The 26321-nt window shown below is 43.0% G+C and overlaps 1 protein-coding gene across 4 annotated transcripts in view; it reads right to left on the reverse strand.

Moving 5' to 3' along the window:
• trabd (TraB domain containing) overlaps nucleotides 1–26321 on the reverse strand; it is a 43887-nt gene that overhangs the window by 4938 nt on the left and 12628 nt on the right. For 3 of the 4 annotated variants that reach the window (XM_070897378.1, XM_070897379.1, XM_070897380.1), the window contains 6 exons: nucleotides 23016–23182; nucleotides 15315–15455; nucleotides 7554–7664; nucleotides 5476–5615; nucleotides 3830–4002; nucleotides 2845–2956 (listed from right to left, as the gene is read on the reverse strand). In XM_070897378.1, coding sequence (XP_070753479.1) covers nucleotides 2845–2956; nucleotides 3830–4002; nucleotides 5476–5615; nucleotides 7554–7664; nucleotides 15315–15455; nucleotides 23016–23182 — 844 coding nt within the window. The remainder of the gene's footprint in view (nucleotides 1–2844; nucleotides 2957–3829; nucleotides 4003–5475; nucleotides 5616–7553; nucleotides 7665–15314; nucleotides 15456–23015; nucleotides 23183–26321) is intronic. The other variant, XM_070897381.1, reaches the window with a different exon arrangement.

Consider the following 26321-nt stretch of genomic DNA (forward strand, 5'->3'; position numbering starts at 1 on the left):
GTGGATAGAGAACTGGTTGGCAGACAGGAAGCAAAGAGTGGGAATAAACGGGTCCTTTTCAGAATGGCAGGCAGTGACTAGTGGGGTGCCGCAAGGTTCAGTGTTGGGACCCCAGCTATTTACAATATACATTAATGATTTAGATGAAGGAATTGAATGTAATATCTCCAAGTATGCAGGTGACACTAAGCTGGGTGGCAGTGTGAGCTGTGAGGACGATACTAAGAGGCTGTAGGGTGACTTGGACAGGTTAGGTGAATGGGCAAATGCATGGCAGATGCAGTATAGTCTGGATAAGTGTGAGGTTATCTACTTTGGTGGCAAAAATATGAAGGCAGATTATCTGAACGGTGACAGATTAGTAAAAGGGGAGGGTGCAATGAGACCTGGGTGTCATGGTACATCAGTCATTGAAGGTTAGCATGCAGGTACAGCAGGCTGTAAAGAAAGCAAATAGCATGCTGACCTTCATAGCGAGAGGATTTGAGTAGGAGCAGGGAGGACTGACTGCAGGGCCTTGGTGAGACCACACCTTGAGTATTGTGTGCAGTTTTGGTCTCCTAATCTGAGGAAGGACGTGCTTGCTATTGAGGGAGTGCAGCGAAGGTTCACCAGACTAATTCCCGGGATGGCAGGACTGACATATGAAGAAAGACTGGATCGGCTAGGTTTATACTCACTGGAATTTAGAAGAATGAGAGGGGATCTCATAGAAACACATAAAATTATGACGGGTCTGGACAAGTTAGATGCAGGAAGAATGTTCCCAATGTTGGTGAAGTCGAGAACCAGGGGTCACAGTCTAAGGATAAGTGATAAGCCATATAGGATCTAGATGAGGAGAAACTGTTTCACCCAGAGAGTGGTGAACCTGTGGAATTCTCTACCATAGAAAGTTGTGGAGTCCATTTCGTTGGATATATTCAAGAGGGAGTTAGATGTGGCCCTTACGGTTAAGGGGATCAGGGGGTATGGAGAGAAGGCGAGAGTGGGGTACAGAAGTTGCACGATCAACCATGATCATATTGAATGGCTGTGCAGGCTCAAAGGGCCAAATGGCCTGCTCCTGCACCTATTTTCTATGTTTCTATATTGCTTAATCAGGGAAGCAGCCAAAAATAGTATTTCACCATATAAAGTAAAACTGCAAGCAGCAAACCTTGTTGAGAAGAATTCTACTGCATTAAAAATACAGTACAATAAGCTGCACATTGCACGGTTTGTGTGTAACCCTGGGTAGGCCATAAGGACACATGATTCCAACATTATCCTCGCACTGTGCCAACACTGGCATACCTCAGAAGGGGCTTCTGAATACCATCAGGCACAGGAAACTATGCTAATTTGTCCCTTTGTCTCACAGGATGGTAAGGATAATTGAATTGCTGTACCAGGCAACATTAGCGAACTCTTTAAAGGCCATGAAGTTCCTGGTCTTTATATCCAAGTGCCACACCAAGTTATGAATTTCCTGAATTTTGGCCTAACTATAGGAAACATATACCGAATGAACTGAAAGTACTGCCTGCCACAATACCTTAGAACATTTGCCTATCATATGAATCTCAAAGGCATTTAGAGATGAATGCACCTTTATTAAATTTACATTTGCATAATTTATTCAGATGCAATGACAAAATAATTTTGCTTCATACCAATTAATCAATCCCCAGATTAACCTCAACAAATGTGTATTTTAATAAGTGACCATCACAGAGCTCATTAAATTTATATCTGCAAGACTCAGTAATTAAAAAAAAAAAATCAGTTCAGGGAGGGTGTCCCCATTACTAGCAGTTAATGATAAAACCACATACTGGTATTGATAAAGTATAGGCTGTTATTGTAATTCTAATATGTAAAATGCCAAAGAGTCGGTGAGTTAGTGATTTAAGCTAGTGCCATGAGCAGGTATAATGTATGGTTGCTGTAGATATGCGCTGCTCAGAACTTCCAATTTTAATCTTTTAAAAATATTTTCCAGATGAAGAAACAAAACCAACATCATCATTTTAATCATGCCTTTTGATCGCTGCTCTTGCTGGGCCTCCCAATTCTGCCTCAAAAATTGTATTTTGAAAAGGTGGGTTTTCAGGCCTCGTCTCTTCTCCCGCTGGACAGTCCAGCGCCACAATGGCGCCCCAGCTCTCAATCCCACTCCCACCCATGTCTGGAATGTTGCCTGCCTGCCAATACCACTTGGAGGCACCCCATCACATCTTCTTGCTCAGAGGGAAAATCTTCACAGGAGTCCCGGCTGCTAGCCCAACTCCCACGACAGCTCAAAATGTTGGGAGCTTGCCAGCAACACTTGCAACCCCAATCCCCATCCAACTTCAGTTTTCTAGGAGGTTCACTCCTGCTTCAATCTTCCTTGCCTTGAGACGACGTGCTGCATTCGGGCTTCCACTGGACTCGCCGTAGGCAATGCCATGGGCAATTTAGTAATTAGCAGAACATTATGGAAGATGTGGATTTTTAAAATTCTTTAAGTTTAAGACATAGTTTCCAAGTAAAATGTGCATTACAAACGGAATGAAAATGATAACTGACCAGATACCAGAAGCTTTGTCTATTGGTAACTCTTCCAAACTAAATGTTATAGTTTCAGGCCTTACAGCCAAGGATAAGATTAGTAGTTTCAGTTTTGAGAAAAGGTAATCTCATCTAGTCACCTATTAGATTTTGAATTAACAAGGGAATCTATACATAAACACTGTTACTATTTGATCACTGCATATTAAATGTGAATCTCTTCACTAATGTACCACATTCAGTGCCACTTACCACCACAGTAGCTTTAAGGCAAAATTGTTTCAAATGAAAAATTATGGAAAATTTTACCTCATTAATTCTTGAATATTTAATAGATTATTCCAGTTCTTCTCAATTCCAGGTACGTGGCCCATTCCAACTACTCCTACCACAATAGATGGCATTTGCTGGCTGGGCTCAGCTGTGGAATGAACAGAAAAATAACGGATCAGATCCCTAGATGATAATTGTAGTGTACCCCAATAATTAATCCTTTTCAACCAGTGGCGGCTGTCCTTCAGCTGCCTTGGCCTCAAGCTCTAGAATTCCCTCCCTAAGCCTCTCTGCCTCATTTCTTCCTTTAAGATGCTCCGTAAAACCTACCTCCTTGACCAACCTGCCCTAATTTCTACTTATGTACCTCGGTGTCAAATTTTGTTTTAGAGCACTCCTGTGAAGCGCCTTGGGACATTTTACTAAGTTAAAGGCGCTATATAAATACAAGTTGTTAACTGAATATCAGCACCTTCCAGAGTAGCTTGTGAAACTGCACCCAATTACCTGATTGACAAGATCATATACAGCAGGACAATTAAAAATATTGACAACAAAGAATATAAAGACATCTCGTAACTGTTTAGACTACACAATGAAAATATAATTGTAATGCATGCACCCAAAACTCAGTTCCAACAGTCGGAATTGTGGTATTTCACTGCAGTCACTTTGCACCACATTAGCGTAAAAACTGTTGATAATTAGATTTACTCCAACATGCTTCAACATAACTCCTATATGAGCTTTAATTCTGAGTATTGGCAGGCTAGGTGCAAAAATCACCACCAAGTCCTGTCCTTCCACACATGCACTTCTAGCAGGAGTTACTGAACAGCAGTCTACAAAAGATGAGGCAAAGTGTTGCATCCTCACTACTGCCTTGGCTGAAATCAGCTAACCCAACACAGGTTAGGAATCAAACCTGGAATCTTCTTGGTATACTAAACAAAATCCCAACGACAAGACTCACTCCAAGTACAGATAACAACATTTTATCCAGGCCAGTTTATATGCTTACGTCCTAAAGCCAGAGGTAGTTCTAATGGCTTTGCTGCTTGCTTCAACATGTAGGCTAGATAAACATCTCGCTCGGAAACAATGGTACGGTGAAGGTCAGGAAACTCTCCAATCATTTCAGACATCATCTGCTCCAGAAGATCTTTTTGTTTGCACTTTTCTACATCATCTTTACTGAAACAGATAGATTAGTTAAAAATTTATGGACAAACATTTTACTACCAATGTTTTCTGTTTGTCTTGCTTCTTTGAACACACTTAAAAAAAAATCCTAACATCCACATAATGCACAAAGGATAACAATCTGTAATATATAGATATAAAAAGATATAAAGAATAGACCGATTCCGTGATTGGGAAAAATTGTGGCAAATGGACTTCAATGTAGGGAAGTGGGAGGTCACCCACTTTGGATCCAAGAAAGGAAAACAAAAGGACTATTTTCTAAATGGCGAGTGACTTGGAGCTGTGGAGGAGCAAAGGGATTTGGGTGTCCGTGTACACATCACTAAAAGCTAATGCACAGATGAAAAAGCAATCAAAAAGGCTAATGGTATGTTGGCTTTTATTTCAATGGGGTTGGAATACAAAGGGGAGGTAGTTATGTTTCAGTTGTACAGAATCTTGGACAGACTCCATATGCAGTACTGTATTCGGTTTCGGGCATTGCACCTCGGTAGCTGTCGTGGCCTTGAAAGAGATGAGGGTACAGTGAAGATTGACCAGAATTATACCAGGACTTAGGGTTAAATTATGAGGACAGGTTGCATAAATGTGACTTATATTCCCTTGATTTTAGACAATTAAGGCGTGATTGAAGTGAGGTGTTTGTAGTGATTTGATACCGTAGGTAGAGAAGCCGTTTGTTCTGGTGGGGGAATTCAAAACTTGGGGGCACGATCTTAAAATGAGAGTCAGACCACTCAGGAATGAAATCAGGAAGCACTTTTTCCACACAAAGGACAGTGGAAATTTGGATTTATCTCCACAGAAGGATATGGATGCTGGGTCAATTGCAATTTTATAGACCGAGATTGACAGATTTTTTGTTAATTCGGTAATGGTATCGAGGGTTATGGATCAAAGGCGGGTAAATGGAGTTGAGGTACAAATCGGTAATAATCTAATAGAATGGTGGGGCAGGCTCGAGGGGCTGAATTAGCTACTCTATTCCTAGATGGCATCCGCAAGAGGGAAGCTTAAATGTTTTATCATGATGATGATCATCTCAATCCTGACACATTACTGCCGTAGAATACACATTCAAAATGATTCTGTACAACACGGGTGCAATGATATCATACTCTATTGCTATATTTTTTTCTAGCACACAACAAGCGTCGATGGTCTCTCATGATCTAACAAGCAGTTATATCAGACCTTATTTTACTGATTTGACACAAAGAAAATAAATGTTTCTATGTCTTTAGGTTAATTACAAAATAACTGGACCAATAAGTATTGACGTTTACAGAATATTGCAGGTTTACCAGTAAAACATTTTTTTAAGATAATGAATGTAATATCTGGTTATATCTTGTACTTCAGCAGAACAGCACAATATAGTTTTATAATTTAAATTGTTTCATTTTAAATAGCATGACTGAAGCTTACAATTCCCTAGAATTAAAAAGTATTTATTCATACCTGATAGGATCAGACAGGAAACAGAGACCCCAGGCTAATTTGACCTTTTGCCAGAGGGAAAGTGCAGCAATGGCCCGTTTAAAAGTGATGGGGATGGGCCTATCCCCAAGGTGAAACTTACAAAAAGGCACTTTTCCAGCCTGAAACACAGATGTTGTACAGGTTTTTGAAATGCACATTTCATAAAAGTTTACATTTCAATGTACTATCCTATATCTAGAAATCTTTATCCAAGCATATGCCATACAACATTACTGGCAAACTGGTTATGAAATTAGAATTTAAATAAATTAAGGAATCATAATTTTTTAAATCAAATTTAAAGCATATATAGAATACTCTGTATATAGTTGTGCAAGTGGAAATTAAACAATAACCCTCAAAATGCTCTTCATCTAATTATATTTGCACAAGTTGACAGGATCATAAAAGTTTTCCAAAGAGGGTGAACATGACAGACACGCATGTTCAAGAGAACGCCCTTCTTTTCTTGGAAGTCTTGGCTCAGTGGAAACACTCTCACTTCCAAGTGTTCAAGCTTCATTCCAGGGCTTGACTGACATTACAGTGTAGTATTGAAGGAGTATTGCATTATTGATGGCGTCTCTTTCAAATGAGATGTTAAGGACAGATGTCGTCGTCTTCTTAGGTGGTCCCTCGTATTAAGGATGACTTGCTTCCATGCCAAAAAGGGATGAGTTCACAGGTGTTTCAATGAAGGACCTAATATTCCAGGTCCCAAACTACATATTGAAGGGTGGAAGGTGCCTGTACATGGATTATTTTTAACTTGTGGTGGTCATTGCACACCAGCCACCACTTGGGCTTGACAGAGTTAGGTCTTGGTCCAGTGGCAAGGATTACCCAAGACGACTGGAGACCAGCTCTGCTGCATGGACCAAGTGCACACACATATCGCAGTGTGGGCTGGCCCATGCTGCCTTTGCGCCTTCGCCTCTTCTAGGCCCCGAACTCACGCCTCTCCTGGGCCCCGATCATGCCACTCCTGCTGTACATGCCCACCCTCCAATCAGCGGCCTGGATTATAGTGACATCCAATCCAGTCGCCCTCTTCACAGCTGTCGCCCTCCTGAACTGGCTCGCGCTGCACCTTGTAGTGGTATGCCGCCACGGATGTAGGGGTACATAGTGGTTACATTACTGGACTAGTAATGGTGCTGGTGTGCAATGGCCACCACACATTAAAAAAAATCCAAGCACAGACATCTTCCACCCTTCAACATGTAGTTCAGGACCTGGAAAATTAGGCCCTTCATTGAAACACCTGTGAACTCATCACCTTTTTGGCGTGGAAGCAAGTTATCCTCGATATGAGGGACCGCCTATGATGATGAGTAATGCAGAGGTCTGGATTCATACGCCAGAGAACACAAGTTCAAAACCCATGACAGCTTGAGAATTTTGAATTTAGTTTAAAAATGGAAATATAAAACTGGTATCAGTAAAGTGGCCATAAAGCTGTTGGGTTGTCATAAAAACCCAACTACTTCACAAATCCTGCTGCCCTTACCCAGTCTGCTTTATGCGACTCCAGTCCCACACCAACATGCTTGATTCTGCCTTCTGAAGTAGCCTAACAAACCACTCAGTTGTATCAAACCACATTACAACAGTTCAAGAAAAAGGCCATCACCATTTCAGGACAATTAGGGAAAGGCAATAAATTCTGACCCCGCCAGCGACGTCCACATTGAGAGAATTAATTTTTTTTTAAATCCAATGGCACTGTTCAAAGAGCAGCACGGAATTCTCCCGAAATCTTGGCCAACATTCAACAAACATCATTAAAACAGATTATGAAGATGTTGCTTATAGAATATCTGTATCATCATAGCCACTACACATACTCTTGTTCGTTATAAATAACTAAAATTTACAAGACCTTAATATTCATCTCAAATACACACTTAACTTAATCATAAATGTTGCTCAAATAGATCACTTGAGAATAAATGTCAATTTAATTATTTCACTGCCATTGCGCAGTCCAGATCTCTGAGCAGAAGAGAGACTTCTCAATTCCAAGAGGCAAAATAGCTGATAAGTTGAATGCCTACCTCCTTGAAGGCCTCCCTGAATTCCCCTCCTGGGGCCATGCCCAGCTGTTCAGTGATGTGAGCAGAGACCTTCAACAACAGCATCTGCATCAATCCAGACATGACTCCATTCTATTAAAACAAGGACAGATGCAAATTTTCAAAAAGATGCAGAAAACTTTGTTAAGCAGTCAAAAAAAGAATTTAGATGCTAACTACTACATTCAGTAGCTAAAACATCATGTTATTCATCAACAGATATCAAAGGCTACAAAGAACCTTGCTTGATTTATTGATCGCTGCAGAGAGTTTAAAATGCCAACTTTTACAGATAACTGCCCTCGTGTGAACCTGCAAATATGCTTATTTAAAAAGATTACCCTGTTTATTCTTTCCAAAAAAAGATTCTCTTCTGAAAGGTTTACTGGGAAATTCATTTGTTAAATTCATCTTGGCTATTGGAAAGAAAATTGGAACAGTTTTTTGAGATGGTAAATTTGAGAGTCTGTAAGGTAGCTTAGATAATTCTCAAAAGGTCTTTCATTTTGTTGTCTGCCCACTTTACCATTTGTTTCATTTTGCTATAAAAAAAAAAAGTAAATTCTTGAAAGAGCATAGAAGCATTCTGCAAATTAGAATTGTAATAGGATAAGGAGACTAGGAGCTGGATTTTTGCCGACTTTGCGACCAGGCTTTGGCTGCAATTTGATCCTCCACGGCGAAAACCCAGTCGGCGGGATCCTTGGGCACCTCTTTGCGGCGGCGCTTCCACGTGCAGCTGGGGAGAGGTGTGCAACGTGAAACAACGCACAACGCCGCAGATTGCGTTACCGTCATACTTTCGGCACTTTCCACCACGCCTAGAATACTGACGGGGTCAAATTTGTCGGTGCAGCCCTGCCAGCAGTGGTAAGTATGAAGACCCGCAAAAAAGGTAAGTTAAAGTTTTTCTTTTTAAATTATTTTTCAGCGATTTAGTAGCTAAGGGTTTTGTGAATGTTTTTTGCAATTTTTCTCCCCCGCCCCCCCACAAGGCCTCTCGCAGTGCTACTGGCCTCGGATTAAAGTTGCCAAAACTGTTTACGCCGCGAATCCTTGTGCAATGCCAACTTTGCGGCACAGATGTAAAGGCCGAAAGTTAGGCCTAAAATCGGTAGCGCAGCAAAAATGGTAATTTTGGCGAAAAACTACCTTTTTCACCAAAAAACGAAAATCCAGCTCTTGAAGTCAATTTTAATTTCTCTGTGTATTTGCAAAATTGAGCTGCACCTTTGATATACGTAGCTAGCTTCTCTCAAATTTCACTTTGAAAGCGATCAGGGTAGAAGGGAAGCAAAGCTATTTAACAAGTTTGGTACACTTCGAAATTTAACAGAATCTTGGGTTCAGATGATTTCACAAGGAATTTTCACTCATTGCCTAGACCAGTTTAGGTTAAAATATTCTCCACCCTCTATTCAAGGTCATTATAGAATTATAGAATGGTTACAGCACAGGAGGCCATTCGGCCCGTTGAGCCTGTGCTGGCTCTCTGCAAGAACATAAGAATTAGGAACAGGAGTAGGCCATCTAGCCCCTCGAGCCTGCTCCGCCATTCAAAAAGATCATGGCTGATCTGGCCGTGGACTCAGCTCCACTTACCCGCCCGCTCTCCATAACCCTTAATTCCTTTATTAGTTAAAAATCTATCTATCTGTGACTTGAATACATTCAATGAGCTAGCCTCAACTGCTTCCTTGGGCAGAGAATTCTACAGATTCACAACCCTCTGGGAGAAGAAATTCCTTCTCAACTCGGTTTTAAATTGGCTCCCCTGTATTCTGAGGCTGTGCCCCCTAGTTCTAGTCTCCCCGACCAGTGGAAACAACCTCTCTACCTCTATCTTGTCTATCCCTTTCATTATTTTAAATGTTTCTATAAGATCACTCCTCATCCTTCTCAACTCCAACGAGTAAAGACCCAGTCTACTCAATCTATCATTATAAAGGTAACCCACTCATCTCCGGAATCAACCTAGTGAATCTTCTCTGTACCCCCTCCAAAGCCAGTATATCCTTCCTTAAGTAAGGCGACCAAAACTGCACACAGTACTCCAGGTGCGGCCTCACCAATACCCTATACAGTTGCAGAAGGACCTCCCTGCTTTTGTACTCCATCCCTCTCGCAATGAAGGCCAACATTCCATTCGCCTTCCTGATTACCTGCTGCACCTGCAAACTAACTTTTTAATAAAAAGAACACTTCAGCTAATCCCACTCTCAATTATTGAAAAGCAGAAAGTGCAGTATTACTAGTTTTACTGAGAAGAGAAAAAGGAGCGATAGAAAAAAGTGAAAAAGTAAGTAGAGGAAAATGCAGACAGAAGAGAAAGAATGAGAGACAACCAGCAGAAAGAACAAATGTGCACATATGCCTTTCATGTCGTCAAGACGTGTTTTACAGTCAATGAATTACTTTTGAACTGCAGTCAATGTTTTTTTAGGCAAACATGGCAGCGTACAAACAATGAAATTAAAAATCAGTTAATCTGTTTTTGGTGGTGTTGGTGGAGGAAAAAGTTAAGGTTAGGAGTGAAATAACATGCTCTTTCAATAGTGCAATGGGATTTTTTTATTCATCCAAAGGATGACACCTCCAACAAAACGATACACCCCCAGTGCTGCACTGAAGTGTCATCCTAGATTATATACTCATGTCCTGGAGTGAGCCTTAAACCCACAACCTTCTGACTCAGAGCTTAGAGCGCCACAACTGAGACAAATTTGACAATGAGGATTAATGCGACTGGACAAGTTATCACAACACATTTCTGGGATATTCATATGCTACTTGGCTGCTGAGGTGACAATTCAGAATGCATTGTGGCTTGCTGTAGACCCTTGGGACCCAAGTTTCGCCATGATTTGCTCCTGATTTTTAGGAGCAACTGGTGTAGAACGGAGTATCTTAGAAATCGGAATTCTCGCCATTTAGTTTGCTCAAGTTCTAGTCAGTTAGAACAGTTTCACTTTGGAACAGAATTTTTTTTTCAAAAAGGGTGCGTGTCAGGCCACTTACGCCTGTTTTCAAAGTTTCATCAGTGAAAACTTACTCCAAACTAACGTAGAATGGAGTAAGTGAAGATTTTTGTACGCTCGAAAAAACCTTGTCTACACTTTAGAAAATCAGGCGTAGGTTACAAATCAGGCGTAGGGAATGGGGGGAGGGGGGGTTAAAGGGAAGTTTACAAACATTAAACACTTCAGTTTTACAAATAAAGAGCCATCATCAATAATAAATGATAAAAACATAAATAAATCAATCAAAAAAAAATTTATAAGAAATAATTTTTTTCAAAAATCAATAAATAAAACATTTTCTACTTACCGACTGCAGCACCGGGAGCCCTCCAACAGCGTGCTGGGATGCCCCCCGCCCCCCCCCACCAGTGTGTCTCTGTCAGTGTCTCTATCTCTCTGTCTGTCAGTGTCTGTGTTTCTGACAGCGAGGGGAGGGGGAGGAGGGGGGTAGAGGGAGGGAAGGGGGAGGGATGGGGGAGAAAGGAGATGGGGGGGGAGAAAGGAGATGGGGGGGGGGGAAGAAAGGAGATGGGGGGGTGGGAGAAAGGAGATGGGGGGGTGGGAGAAAGGAGATGGGGGGGTGGGAGAAAGGAGATGGGGGGGGGGAGAAAGGAGATGGGGGGGGGGAGAAAGGAGATGGGGGGGGGGGAGAAAGGAGATGGGGGGGGGGGAGAAAGGAGATGGGGGGGGGAGAAAGGAGATGGGGGGGGGAGAAAGGAGATGGGGGGGGGAGAAAGGAGATGGGGGGGGAGAAAGGAGATGGGGGGGGGAGGAAGGAGATGGGGGGGGGGAGGAAGGAGATGGGGGGGGGAGGAAGGAGATGGGGGGGGGGAGGAAGGAGATGGGGGGGGGAGGAAGGAGATGGGGGGGGGAGGATGGAGATGGGGGGGGAGAAGGAAGGAGATGGGGGGGGGGAAGGAAGGAGATGGGGGGGGGAGGAAGGAGATGGGGGGGGGGGGGGAGGAAGGAGATGGGGGGGGGGAGGAAGGAGATGGGGGGGGGGAGGAAGGAGATGGGGGGGGGGAGGAAGGAGATGGGGGGGGGGAGGAAGGAGATGGGGGGGGGGGGGGAGGAAGGAGATGGGGGGGGGGAAGGAAGGAGATGGGGGGGGGGAGGAAGGAGATGGGGGGGGGGAGAGGAAGGAGATGGGGGGGGGGGAGGAAGGAGATGGGGGGGGGGAGGAAGGAGATGGGGGGGGGGGAGGAAGGAGATGGGGGGGGGGAGGAAGGAGATGGGGGGGGGGAGGAAGGAGATGGGGGGGGGGAGGAAGGAGATGGGGGGGGAGGAAGGAGATGGGGGGGGAGGAAGGAGATGGGGGGGGAGGAAGGAGATGGGGGGGGAGGAAGGAGATGGGGGGGGGAAGGAGATGGGGGGGGGGGAAAGGAGATGGGGGGGGGAGGAAAGGAGATGGGGGGGGGAGGAAAGGAGATGGGGGGGGGAGGAAAGGAGATGGGGGGGGAGGGGAAAGGAGATGGGGGGGGGGGGAAGGAAAGGAGATGGGGGGGGGGGAGGAAAGGAGATGGGGGGGGGGGGGAGGAAAGGAGATGGGGGGGCCCCAAGACTTCGGGCAGGGCCCGTCCCCAGCACCAGATTTACAGGTAGGTGGCGTTGGGAGCGCGGGTCGGAGTCGGGGTCGGGAGCACGAGTCGGGTCGGGGGGGGTGGTGGGAGGGAGGTCGGTTCGGGTCGGGGGGAGGGAGGGAGAGGTAGGTCAGGTCGGGGGTCGGGAGGTCAGGTCGGGTCCAGTCCGGGGCGGGAGTCGGGTCGGTGTCAGGTTTGGTCCGGAGGCTGGCGGGGGGGGGGAAGAGTCGGGTCGGGTCCGGGGGCGGGGGGAAGCGGGAGTCGGGTCGGGGACGGGAAGCGGGAGTCGAGTTGGGTCGGGAGGAAGCAGGAGCTGGCCGTGGGAGGAGCCTTATTCACGCAGCCCCAGTGAGGCCATTCGGCCAGGACTAGGGGCTGCATGCTTCGGCCCCTCCCACACAGTTTCAGGCGCCTGGAGCTACTGCACTTGCGCGCCCAAATGTAGCGCGCCTGTGCAGAGGTCCCGGCACTGTTTTCAGCGCAGGGACCTGGCTCCGCCCCCAAACAACCTGCAGGGAGCTGGAGAATCTGGAAGTTTTTTTTAGGTGCACTTTGTGGCGCGAAAAACGGGCGTCCAGGTCGGGACTGCGCCGTTCTAGGCGCGGCTCGAAACCTGGGCCCATTCAGAGCACCATCAAGCAGGGAGATAAAATGCAATTTTTAAATTAAGTTACTCAAGCAACATTAATATTCTAGATCCATTTATAGATGGTTGATATACTGCCTGTTTTCAGCACATTCATTTTCAAGAGGAATCCAAAGGCTCAGTTACGTATCACGTGGTGAAAGTGCAATAATGAGACTGAGTACTGAGGTGAGGCGTTATTTAATTTTTTTTTAAAAACAGACATGCCAGTTGAACTTAAGAACGCTGCCGTGCATTAAGATCTAATAAATGTTACGGAGACAATTTTTGCAGATGGGATTTAAAAATAATGTAATCATCCATAAACTCATTAAAATGCACCTGGAATTTAGAACATATTTAACTTGGGATTGAACTGGTTTTCATTCACGTAAAGGACAATTAAGACACAAGATCTAGATCTTTAAAATGTCAAGAATAGATAATATTGTGGAAAGCACACAACTACAGAACGTTTAGGCAAGACTTGAGGATTCTATGTAAATGCAGTTCACGGTGCGTCATTAATGCATTCTAATAAAGTTAGATAAATATCTTGTTTAGAATGAGATACAGTTATTAGGATAAGGGGGAACAAAGATGATCAAATGTTCCAAGAAATATCACATGGACTGATGGGAGCATAGAAATGTCAGGCCAAGGAAGACACCGGTCAAGGATGACACCGGTCAAGGATGAATTATGCAAGGCAGAGGTTTTAATCGGCACTTCTTTTAGAGTTGGCAAACAAAATTTAATGTGAAGTGCAAAGTGAGGAGACCAAGGAAAGAGAATAAACATTGGTACTAAATGGTGTTAGTCTAAAAGATACAGCACAGGAAAAGGAGCTGGGAATGTTGGTAGCCAGATAATTGAAACCATCAGCAGAGTGTACAGCACCAGTAAATAGGATCTGGGTTGTATTGCTCATAAATGGTATTATTTCATCCCCATCTGTTACAGGACTGGTCACAATTCTGACACCGGTAAAAGTGCAGCAAAGGTTATCCATCAGAAACCTGGTATCGAACACCAAAACTAATAGAAGCTGAGTTTGCTTACACTATAGAAGATTGACCAAGGTATTCAAGATGCTTAATGATATAAACATAAGTTGACTCTGAAAACAAAGGGGCATCATCATCATCATCATCATCATAGGCAGTCCTTTGAAGCGAGGATGACTTGCTTCCACGCCAAAAAGGGATGAGTTCACAGGTGTTTCAATGAAGGACCTAATATTCCAGATCCTGAACTACATCGTGAAGGGTAGAAGATGCCTGTGCTTGGATTTTTTTTAACGTGTGGTGGCCATTGCCCCCAGCCACCACACAGGCTTGACAGAGCTAGGTCTTGGTCCAGTGGCAAAGATTACCCAAGACTAACTGGAGACCAGCTCTGCTGCACAGACCGAGCGCGCACACATATCGCAGTGTGGGCTGGCCCATGCCATCCCTGGGCCTCAGATTCACGCCTCTCCTGGCCCCGGTCACTTCCCTCTATGGACTCTTGCCACTCCTTCACCCCTCCTGCTGTGCCTGCCCGCACTGCAATCAGCGACCTGGCTTCGTAGCCGTCGCCCTCCTGCAGCAGCACGCGCTGCTCTGTGCAGTGGTATGCCGCCGCACGCTGCTCCCTCCAATGGCCCTGGCCTGCCCGGAAATCGGTGCGGTTCCAGCCTGCAAGACTATCAGTAGGCTGGGGCCATTGAAGGGAGCAGCGTGCGGCTAGGCCAGGCCCGGAAATCGGCGTGGTCCGGGCCTGCAACACCATCAGCAGGCTGGGGCCATTGGAGGAAAGGGGCATAGGATGAAGAGGACAGATCAGATATAACTATTTAACGTAGAGCATAGTGAATGTTTGGAATAGAGTGCACAGAGAGGCGAAATGAGGCAGATATCATCAGTAATTTTAAGAGATAACTGGTCAGACATTTGGCAAGAAATGTTTTGAGGGATACAGCAGCAAATTGTGTATTATATTTTTGAAACGAGGGGCTGGTCTGGTGAACCAAAATGGTTTTTTCCAGTGATGTACATTCGTACGGCGTTTTGCATGATTCACCTTTCGAGAAAAGCCGTGAAAAACTTTGCAGCACATTACCACAGGTGAGTAAATAGACGGAAGAGTCCATGATAAAGGAGACTACATGGTCAATAGAAAGAACAAGCCTTTAATAAAATCTTTCAGAAGGGGCCATTCAGCCCGCCGTGCCTGAGCCGGCTCTTTGAAAGAGCAGTCCAATTTAGTCCCACGCCCCACCCCATAACCCTGTAATTAGTTCTCTTCAAATACATGTCCAATTGTCTTTTTTTAACCCCGTATTTTCTTATATGTACATTACATTGGCTTTTTTAATTTTACATGATTCCTCAGTTTACAAGATACTCTCTCACCTCTTCAAATCAGCATACAATGCTGACATTAATTTTAAAGTATAAACACACACAATACCAGAATTGCTACGAAACACCTTTCACTGGTATTAAGCATATAAAAGTCAGACTAAATAGAATACCTGTTTTATAGCTTGTTGCAGCTTCTCCAGATTGATTTCTCTGGCTTCCTTTAGTAATGTCTTTTCATCCATCTTAAGCATGGAGACTCTGTACTGACACAGTTCTACAACCACTACATCTGGCTGTACTTCTTGAATAGTCTGGAACAAAATACAAAATAATAAACACATCATGCTTACAGGAAGAAATTACCAGTTTGGATTTCACTTTCTTGAAGGTGAACCAATCGAATTCCTTGAGCTGTTCTACATGTTGGCATAGAATAGCTGTTGGATTTGCCTACATTATGGCATGACATTGGCCTATATCATGGCATTTCAAGAAAAAAAGTGTAAAGCATTCAGATGTTTTGATTTAAAAGGCACTATAAAAATTCAAGTATCTATCTATAATACGAATTTTACATCAGGAATTTGCAATTCCTGTCACTTTTTTGTCCTCATTTTAAATTCTCAGGTTCACAACTGTAATGCAAACTGCCTCTGTAAACTCGTTAAACTGCAATAACACGCCACCCACTGATGGCACTGTATCACCCAAGTTTTACACCTCCCAGTTCATCAACCTGTACTGCAGACTACACTGGATCTCCAGTCCATGTGCAACTAGTTTCTTTTATTATTTATTTATTTAGAGAACCGATTATAAACAGATATTGTAGCAATACAGATGTTGAGTAATTTGATTCACCCTTTTCTGGTACCCCACATAAAAGTCTGGTTTCCAACTTCGAGAAAATAAATCTACCCATCTTTTTGCAATGCATACTGAATAGATGGTTGTAGCTGATGCTGTGTTTTATTTTTTCTTACACTCATCAAATATTCTTCTCCCCTCATTATCTTTGACCTTTTGCTACACGTCCCAGTGACTGTACTTCATGCAAGAGTTTGAATTTGAGTGTTGGCAGGTTATTCAACCACAATGTGCATCACAGCTGATCCCAATCCTGCACTCTGTCAGCATCCACTTCCACCAGGAATTGCTCCACAACAGTAAAGAGCAGGAAACCAAGATGATTTTCCGACCCTAATTTAGGTCCATTGCAATATTATTCTGAAAAGATCAGAGCACAAGTGTTTTTTAAAATCTGAACCTATCTGGTGATGTAAAGCTCCCATCAGCGGAGGTCAACTAACTCAGCAAAGGAATTTAATTGATAAATTTTCAAGCCAAATCCGGCAGCTCTACCACATTTTATGGCAGACTCAACTTGTGCAGTGAAAATATAAATTAGCAGGTTGCCATTTATCAAAACAGGTCAGGAAACATTCCTATTTGAGTAAGTGAATGATTCAGAGAACTGATCATGTATGAATTCTGATGTAACAGAGTTAACATACTAAATTAGTATTATGTACAATGTATAGCATGACAAAATGGTTTATCGAAGACATACTGTGAGCTCCAACTAGTTCAGATAAACATTCTACTTAATATGATCAAAATTATGTGGGTTAATGATCAATACAAATCTTCAAACAATATGCACTCATACCATCCTTCCTGTCCTACTTGTTTCTCTATCACAACTAACATTACACCTTTCTAAAACTAGTAAGTATCTTACTAACAAGCTAAGTCGGTACCATACTTCACAGTAAAGGTCAATCTATGGCAAACAGCAATTCCAGATCATGTTAAATTTATTGCAATGGATGTGCATACTTTATCACAGACTCCCAATATATTTAAACACTTCTGTCATAAACATTGTGGTATCATACAGTTTAATTTCAGGAATAGGTATCAATACTAATGATATACGATTTTAATATGTAGCCACACTCCTGTCATGAATTAAATGTAACTATCCTCAAACAAAAGAAATTACGTTTTCATTATCAAGTACATCACTGATTAGAAACTGACTGCGAGGAGAGATGAATGTGTGTGTTTGAAGGGTGACTGCACCCTCCTCTCCCCCCTACAAAATCACTCTTTTCTTTTGATTGGACAAATCAAATTGGTCAGGGTAACCTTGAGGAGGAGTTCATAGAGTGCATAAGGGACGGGTTCCTTGAGCAGTATGTAATGGAACCAACCAGGGGGCAGGCTCTCTTAGATCTGGTCCTGTGTAATGAGACAGGATTAATAAACAATCCCCTAGTAAAGGATCCCCTCGGAATGTGATCATAGCATAATTGAATTTCAAATTCAGATGGAGGGTGAGAAAGTTGGATCTCTAACCAGCGTACTAAGCTTAAATAAAGGAGACTATGAAGGTATGAGGGCAGAGTTGGGTAAAGTGGACTGGGAAAATAGATGAAAGTGTAGGACGGTTGATAAACAGTGGTGTACATTTAAGGAGATATTTCACAACTCTCAAGAAAAATATATTCCAGTGAGGAGGAAAGGGTGTAAGAGAAAAGATAGCGATCCGTGGCTCACTAAAGAAATAAAGGACAGTATCCAATTAAAAACAAGGGCAGACAAAGTGGCCAAAATTAGTGGGAGGACTGTGGGAAACCTTTGAAAGTTAGCAAAGTACGAAAAAAAAATGATTACGAATGGGAAGATAGACTATGAAAGTAAACTAGCACAAAATATAAAAACAGATAGCAAGAATTTCTATAGGTATATAAAAAGGAAAAGGGCGGCTAAAGTAAATGTTGGTCCCTTAGAGGACGAGACCGGGGAATTAGTAATGGGGAACATGGAGATGGCAGAAACTCTGAACAAATATTTTGTATCAGTCTTTACGGTAGAGGACACTAACAATATTCCGACAGTGGATAGTCGAGGGACTATAGGGGGGGAGGGGGGTGGGGGAACTTAACAATCACAAAGGAGGTGGTACTCAATAAGATAATGGGACTAAAGGCAGATAAATCCCCTGGACTTGATGGCTTGCATCCTAGGGTCTTGAGAAGTAGCGGCAGGGATTGTGGATGCATTGGTTGTAATTTACCAAAATTCCCTGGATTCTGGGGAGGTCCCAGCAGATTGGAAAACTGCAAATGTAACGCCGCTATTTAAAAAAGGAGGCAGACAAAAAGCAGGAAGCTACAGACCAGTTAGCCTAACATCTGTGGTTGGGAAAATGTTGGAGTCCATTATTAAAGAGGCAGTAGCAGGACATTTGGAAAAGCAAAATTTGGTCAGGCAGAATCAGCATGGATTTATGAAGGGGAAGTCATGCTTGACAAATTTGCTGGAGTTCTTTGAGGCTGCAACGAACAGGGTGGACAAAGCGGAACCAGTGGATGTGGTGTATTTGGATTTCCAGAAGGCATTTGACAAGGTGCCACATAAAAGATTACTGCACAAGATAAAAGTTCACGGGGTTGGGGGCAATATATTAGCATGAATAGAGGATTGGCTAACTAACAGAAAACAGAGAGTCGGGATAAATGGTTCATTCTCTGGTTAGTAACCAGTAACTAGTGGGGTGCCGCAGGGATCAGTGCTGGGACCCCAACTATTTACAATCTATATTAACGACTTGGAAGAAGGGACTGAGTGTAACGTAGCCAAGTTTGCTGATGATACAAAGATGGGAGGAAAAGCAATGTGTGAGGAGGACACAAAAAATCTGCAAAATGACAGACAGGTTAAGTGAGTGGGCAAAATTTGGCAGATGGAGTATAATGTTGGAAAGTGTAAGGTCATGCACTTTGGCAGAAAAAAATCAAGAGCAAGTTATTATTTAAATGGAGAAAGTTTGCAAAGTGCCGCAGTACAGCGGGACCTGGGGGTACTTGTGTATGAAACACAAAAGGATAGTATGCAGGTACAGCAAGTGATCAGGAAGGCCAATGTTATCTTGGCCTTTATTGCAAAGGGGATGGCGTATAAAAGCAGGGAAGCCTTGCTATAGCTATACAAGGTATTGGTGAGGCCACACCTGGAATACTGCATGCAGTTTTGGTTTCCATATTTACGAAAGGATATACTTGCTTTGGAGGCAGTTCAGAGAAGGTTCACTAGGTTGATTCCGGAGAAAAGGGGGTTGACTTATGAGGAAAGGTTGAGTAGGTTGGACCTCTACTCATTGGCATTCAGAAGAATGAGAGGTGATCTTATCGAAATGTACAAGATTATCAGGAGTCTTGACAAGGTAGATGCAGAGAGGATGCTTCCACTGATGGGGGAGTCTAGAACAAGAGGGCATGATCTTAGAAATAAAGGGCCGCCCATTTAAAACAGTGATGAGAAGAAATTTCTTCTCTCAGGTTATTAATCTATGGAATTCGCTGCCTCAGAGAGCTGTGGAACATAAGAATTAGGAACAGGAGTAGGTCATCTAGCCCCTCGAGCCTGCTCCGCCATTCAACAAGATCATGGCTGATCTGGCCGTGGACTCAGCTCCACTTACCCACCCGCTCCCCGTAACCCTTAATTCCCTTATTGGTTAAAAATCTATCTATCTGTGACTTGAATATATTCAATGAGCTAGCCTCAACTGCTTCCTTGGGCAGAGAATTCCACAGATTCACAACCCTCTGGGAGAAGAAATTCCTTCTCAACTCGGTTTTAAATTGGCTCCCCCGTATTTTGAGGCTGTGCCCCTAGTTCTAGTCTCCCCGACCAGTGGAAACAACCTCTCTGCCTCTATCTTGTCTATCCCTTTCATTATTTTAAATGTTTCAATAAGATCACCCCTCATCCTTCTGAACTCCAACGAGTAAAGACCCAGTCTACTCAATCTATCATCATAAGGTAACCCCCTCATCTCCGGAATCAGCCTCGTGAATCATCTCTGTACCCCCTCCAAAGCTAGTATATCCTTCCTTAAGTAAGGTGACCAAAACTGCACGCAGTACTCCAGGTGCGGCCTCACCAATACCCTATACAGTTGCAGAAGGACCTCCCTGCTTTTGTACTCCATCCCTCTCGCAATGAAGGCCAACATTCCATTTGCCTTCCTAATTACCTGCTGCACCTGCAAACTAACTTTTTGGGATTCATGCACAAGGACCCCCAGGTCCCTCTGCAACGCAGCATATTGTAATTTCTCCCCATTCAAATAATATTTCCTTTTACTGTTTTTTTTCCCCCCAAGGTGGATGACCTCACACTTTCCGACATTGTATTCCATCTGCCACACCTTAGCCCATTCGCTTAACCTATCTAAATCTCTTTGCAGCCTTTGTGTCCTACACAACCCGCTTTCCCACTAATCTTGGTGTCATCTGTAAATTTTGTGACACTACACTCTGTCCCCTCTTCCAGGTCATCTATGTATATTGTAAACAGTTGTGGTCCCAGCACCGATCCCTGTGGCACACCACTAACCACCGATTTCCAACACGAAAAGGACCCACTTATCCCGACTCTCTGCTTTCTGTTAGCCAGCCAATTCTCTATCCATGCGAATACATTTCCTCTGACTCCGCGTACCTTTATCTTCTGCAGTAACCTTTTGTGTGGCACCTTATCGAATGCCTTTTGAAAATCTAAATACACCACATCCATCGGTACACCTCTATCCACCATGCTCGTTATATCCTCAAAGAATTCCAGTAAATTAGTTAAACATGATTTCCCCTTCATGAATCCATGCTGCGTCTGCTTGATTGCACTATTCCTATCTAGATGTCCCGCTATTTCTTCCTTAATGATAGCTTCAAGTATTTTCCCCACTACAGATGTTAAACTAACCGGCCTATAGTTACCTGCCTTTTGTCTGCCCCCTTTTTTAAACAGAGGCGTTATATTGGCTGCTTTCCAATCTGCTGGTACCTCCCCAGAGTCCAGAGAATTTTGGTAGATTATAACGAATGCATCTGCTATAACTTCCGCCATATCTTTTAATACCCTGGGATGCATTTCATCAGGACCAGGACACTTGTCTACCTCGAGTCTCATTAGCCTGTCCAGCACTACCCACCTAGTGATAGTGATTGTCTCAAGATCCTCCCTTCCCACATTCCTGTGACCAGCAATTTTTGGCATGGTTTTTGTGTCTTCCACTGTGAAGACCGAAGCAAAATAATTGTTTAAGGTCTAAGCCATTTCCACATTTCCCATTATTAAATCCCCCTTCTCATCTTCTAAGGGACCAACATTTACTTTAGTCACTCTTTTCCGTTTTATATATCTGTAAAAGCTTTTACTATCCGTTTTTATGTTTTGCGCAAGTTTACCTTCGTAATCTATCTTTCCTTTCTTTATTGCTTTCTTAGTCATTCTTTGCTGTCGTTTAAAATGTTCCCAAATTTCTATTTTCCCACTAACCTTGGCCACCTTATACGCATTGGTTTTTAATTTGATACTCTCCTTTATTTCCTTGGTTATCCACGGCTGGTTATCTCTTCTCTTACCGCCCTTCTTTTTCACTGGAATATATTTTTGTTGAGCACTATGAAAAAGCTCCTTAAAAGTCCTCCACTGTTCCTCAATTGTGCTCCCGTTTAGTCTGTGTTTCCAGTCTACTTTAGCCAACTCTGCCCTCATCCCACTGTAGTCCCCTTTGTTTAAGCATAGTACGCTCGTTTGAGACACTACTTCCTCACCCTCAATCTGTATTACAAATTCAACCATACTGTGATCACTCATTCCGAGATCGTTTATTATTCCTGCCTCATTACACAGGACCAGATCCAAGATAGCTTGCTCCCTTGTAGGTTCTGTAACATATTGTTCTGAGAAACAATCCCGTATGCATTCTATGAATTCCTCCTCCAGACTACCCCGTGCGATTTGATTTGACCAATCAATTTGTAGGTTAAAATCCCCCATGATTACTGCCGTTCCTTTTTCACATGCCTCCATTATTCCCTTGATTATTGCCCTCCCCACCATGAAGTTATTATTTGGGGGCCTATAAACTACACCCACCAGTGACTTTTTCCCCTTACTATCCCTAATCTCCACCCACAATGATTCAACATTTTGTTCATTAGAGCCAATATCGTCTCTCACAACTGCCCTGATATCATCCTTTATTAACAGAGCTACCCCACCTCCTTTCCCTTCTTGTCTATCTTTCCGAATCGTCAGATACCCCAGTATGTTTAATTCCCAGTCTTGGCCACCCTGCAACCACGTTTCTGTAATGGCCACCAAATCATACCCATTTGTGATGATTTGTGCCGTCAACTCATTTACTTTATTTCGAATGCTGCGTGCGTTTAGGTAGAGTGTTTTAATACTAGTTTTTAAACCATGATTTTTAGTTTTGACACCTCCTGCATCCCCTTTATATTCAGTGGCCCTTTTTGTTTTTTGCCTTGGGTTTCTCTGCCCTCCACTTTTACTCATCTCCTTTCTGTCTTTTGCTTTTGTCTCCTTTTTGTTTCCCTCGGTCACCCTGCATTGGTTCCCATCCCCCTGCCATATTAGTTTAACTCCTCCCCAACAGCACTAGCAAACACTCCCCCTAGCTGGGACATTGAATAAATTTAAGACAGAAATAGTCAAGTTTCTTAAACGATAAGAGGATAAGGGGTTATGGGGAGCGGGTGGGGAATGGAGTCGAGTCAATGATCAGATCAGCCATGATCTTATTAAATGGCGGAGCAGGCTCGAGGGGCCGAATGGTCTACTCCTGTTCTTATTTCTTATGTTCTTAAATTAGTTTTTGATCTCAAGTAGTTGTTTTGCATTAAATTGGAATACGCACAATGCATAAACAAACTGCAATCCTACAAAAGGTGAAAATTCTATTGCTTCAGTATTTATCCTTACTTTAAAAACTTTATTTAACCATTGACAAGTTTGTTTTATAGCAAATTAATAACGTTTTCCATTTTTACCTTGACAACATCTTTTCTGCTACTCTCGCTAAAATGGGCTGTGCCAACTAGGTAGACCTTACAGCCATCTTCTGTGCAAAGTTCAGTGACAGTTTCTGGTAGATTTGGCTTCTGCTGCCTTTTTCGCATCTTCATCTCCCACAGAAGTTTAAAAGCATCTTCATCTGCTGTAAGTAAATAAATATGTTACAGTAATTTATTCGCCACACTGGTTCGTGGCAGCACAATTGTAACCTGAGCTGTATAAAAATGTGCACCACATTGCAGTCAAACTGTCAATGGGAGGAGACGGCACAAGTTTCTTTAAACTTTCTCAGAAGATATGAGCGACACATCTTGGTCCAATAGCCCCGCTCACAATAACAACATTTCAAGTTCTGAGTAATTAGTTTTCTTATTTATTTTCATGTTAAGTTTTATAATGTATTGCTAATCCACCTTGAATGCCACTTACAAAAGAGAACTTCATTCCAAGTTCACTTTCTTTAAGGAATGTCTTCATGGGTTTTTATTTGAGTAACAGTATTCCTACTGTTACTGATACAGCAAATCCAACTTAATCTTTTTATTAAACTTAGAGCTGTCTGCTTGAAAAGTAGTGACTTGTTTAACAGTTTCCAATAGAAGGTGTCTGTACTCGCAGTCTGAAAAAACAGACATAGGGCTAAGCCTCAAAATAAAGGTCCATGAATTAACATCCACTGGGACCTGGATTTATATTGCCCCGTTATGTCTATCTCACTCATCGCAACAGCAGAAAAATTAACACGTTTTTCCCCCCAATTTGTTAATATAAACCTGGTAAAGGAAAGAGAGGGACAATAAGTAAAACCCAGCTTTCTGGTTGGATCTAAAAGGTTGAAGTTTAAAGAAGCAACATTAACTTCACTTTCCTGCAACTATAAACTGTGACAAAAACATGGCTGCCACCACCAGCTGAACCTCGTCAACCATTATACCTACTACTTGGCTAGATAACTTGTCTACACTGAAGACATGCAGGTTTTCAAAATAATACACTTCTATAGAAGATAATTTTGCCAGTGGAAGACAGAAACGTCAAATCCTGGAGCAACAGTAATATACATGAGGTGCATTAATAACTTAACCAGAGGAGATGCAACATCAACACAATTATGTGGGGCCCAATTTTCCCCAACCCTTTTTTTTGGCGCACTTACCTTAAATGCACCGACTTTGCGTGCTGGAAACAGCGCCGATAAAAAAGGGGCCCCATTCTGCCCGCTCTCCGGTGTCCCAGCGTGGCGTAGCTAGTGAAGTGGGGGGTGGAGCAACAGTCCAGCGCAGAAAGCACTGCCGGCAGCTGCGCGCATGCTCCTGACCTCCCAGCGTGTCCTGCGGGCTGTGAGCAGGACCCGATGCTCGCAGCACCTATCCCTGGCCGAAGGGACGCCCCGATCTTTGCCGCACCCTATCCCCGGACGAGTGGCCTCCCGCACCGGCCGGCCGGCCCGCTGACTTCCTGGGCCGAGATAGGACTTCAGTTTTATTTTTTATTTATTGATGGCTGTGCTTGAGAGTTTTGATTTGGGGGGGGAGGGGGGGGGGCGGGGGGGAGAAAGAGAGTTTGGGGTGGGGGGGGGCTGGAAAGAGTGTTTTAATGGGGGTGGGAGGAACTTAAAAAAAATCTTGATTCTGGCATAACAGGTAGGACTTTTATTTTTTATTTGTTATTGATTGATTGCTTATTACTTTTTGTGGTTTGTTTAGTGCTTTGTAAGTGTTGGTGCTTTCAAGGTACTAACCTGCGCCGAATTCTTAACTGCCCGCAATGTTTTTCAGAGCCGGCCACATACGCTGACCTAAGTCGATCTGGAGTACGTTTTAGCTGGCCAAAGTGGCATAAATGGCCAAAACTGGCATAAGTGTCTGGGAAGGTCCCTTTTGGAAAAAAAAATTAACTAAAAAAAAAATCGTACCTAACTGACTTACTCTGGAGCAAATAATTTGGGGAAAATGGCATTTTTTAAACTTACGCCAGAAAAAACAACTTACTCCAAAAAAATTGATGCAAGTCATGGCCAAAATTGGGCCCATTGAGAGTACATTTTTAAGGTTTTTTTAGTAACTCAGTTTCCCAAATACTTGCTGCAAAGTGTCAATTCGAATTCTAAGCACAATTTAAAAGTTTTTTTAAAAAAAAAAGGGAAGCAGTAGTTAGCCAATACGGAAACTTCCCAACTCAGATCATTCCCAATGAGCATGCTGGACCAAGCAGAATTTGATCCAAATTACATCTGATAGAGCCACTTGCTGAAAGGTCCTACAGCTAAAGTTGGCCCCTTGCCAAATGTGGAAACCCAAAATGACAGCTCTTTCTGGTAAATGAAATAAAAAATTAAAGCTCTCCAAATCATCAAGAGCTTTTTGCATTGTTTTAAATTAAAAAGCTTAATTTAAATTATTTTCACCTTTTTTGGATTGGGATGGGGTGAGAAGAGGAGATAGTGGGGGAATATTTCTTACATAAGAACATAAGAATAAAGAGCTGGAGTAGGCCATTTGGTCCTTTCAGCCTGCTCTGCAATTCAACAAGATCATGGCTGATCTTCTACCTCAACACCTTCCCGCACTATCCCTATATCCCTTAATTCCACCAAAATTATTGACCTCTGTTTTGAATATACTCAATGTGAGCATACAGACCTCTGGGGTAGAGGAATTCCAAAGGTTCACAACCCTTTGAGTGAAGAAATTTCTCTACATCCCAGACCTAAATGGCCAACCCCTTATTCTGAGTCTGTGACCCATGTGTTCTAGATTCCCCAGCCAGGAGAAACATTTTCTCAGCATTAACCCCGACAAGCCCCTTAATTTTATATGTTTCAATTAGATCACCTCTCATACTCAAAGGAATATAGGCCTAGTCTACTCAATCTCTCCTCATAGGGCAATTCCCTCATCCCAGGAACCAGTCTAGTGAACCTTTGTTGCATTCCCTTCAAGGCAAACATGTCTTTCCTTAGGTAAGGAGAACAGAAATGTACACAGTAGGCCAGGTGTGGCCTCACCAATGCCTTGTATAATTGTAGTAAGCCTTCTTTACTCATACTCTAATCCCTTTGTAACAAAAGCTAACATCCCATTTGCTTTCCTAATTGCTTGCTGTACCTGCTGTTAACTTTCTGTGATTCATGTACAAGGGCACCCAGGTCCCTCTGAATGCAAACATTTCCCAGTCTCTCACCATTCAAAAAATATTCTGTTTTTCCTACCAAAGTGGATAACTTTACACTTCCCCACATTATATTCCATTTGCCATGTCCTTGCCCACTCAAGTCAACT

Source organism: Pristiophorus japonicus, chromosome 13 (genome assembly GCF_044704955.1).
Source record: "Pristiophorus japonicus isolate sPriJap1 chromosome 13, sPriJap1.hap1, whole genome shotgun sequence".
NCBI classification, from domain to species: domain Eukaryota; kingdom Metazoa; phylum Chordata; class Chondrichthyes; family Pristiophoridae; genus Pristiophorus; species Pristiophorus japonicus.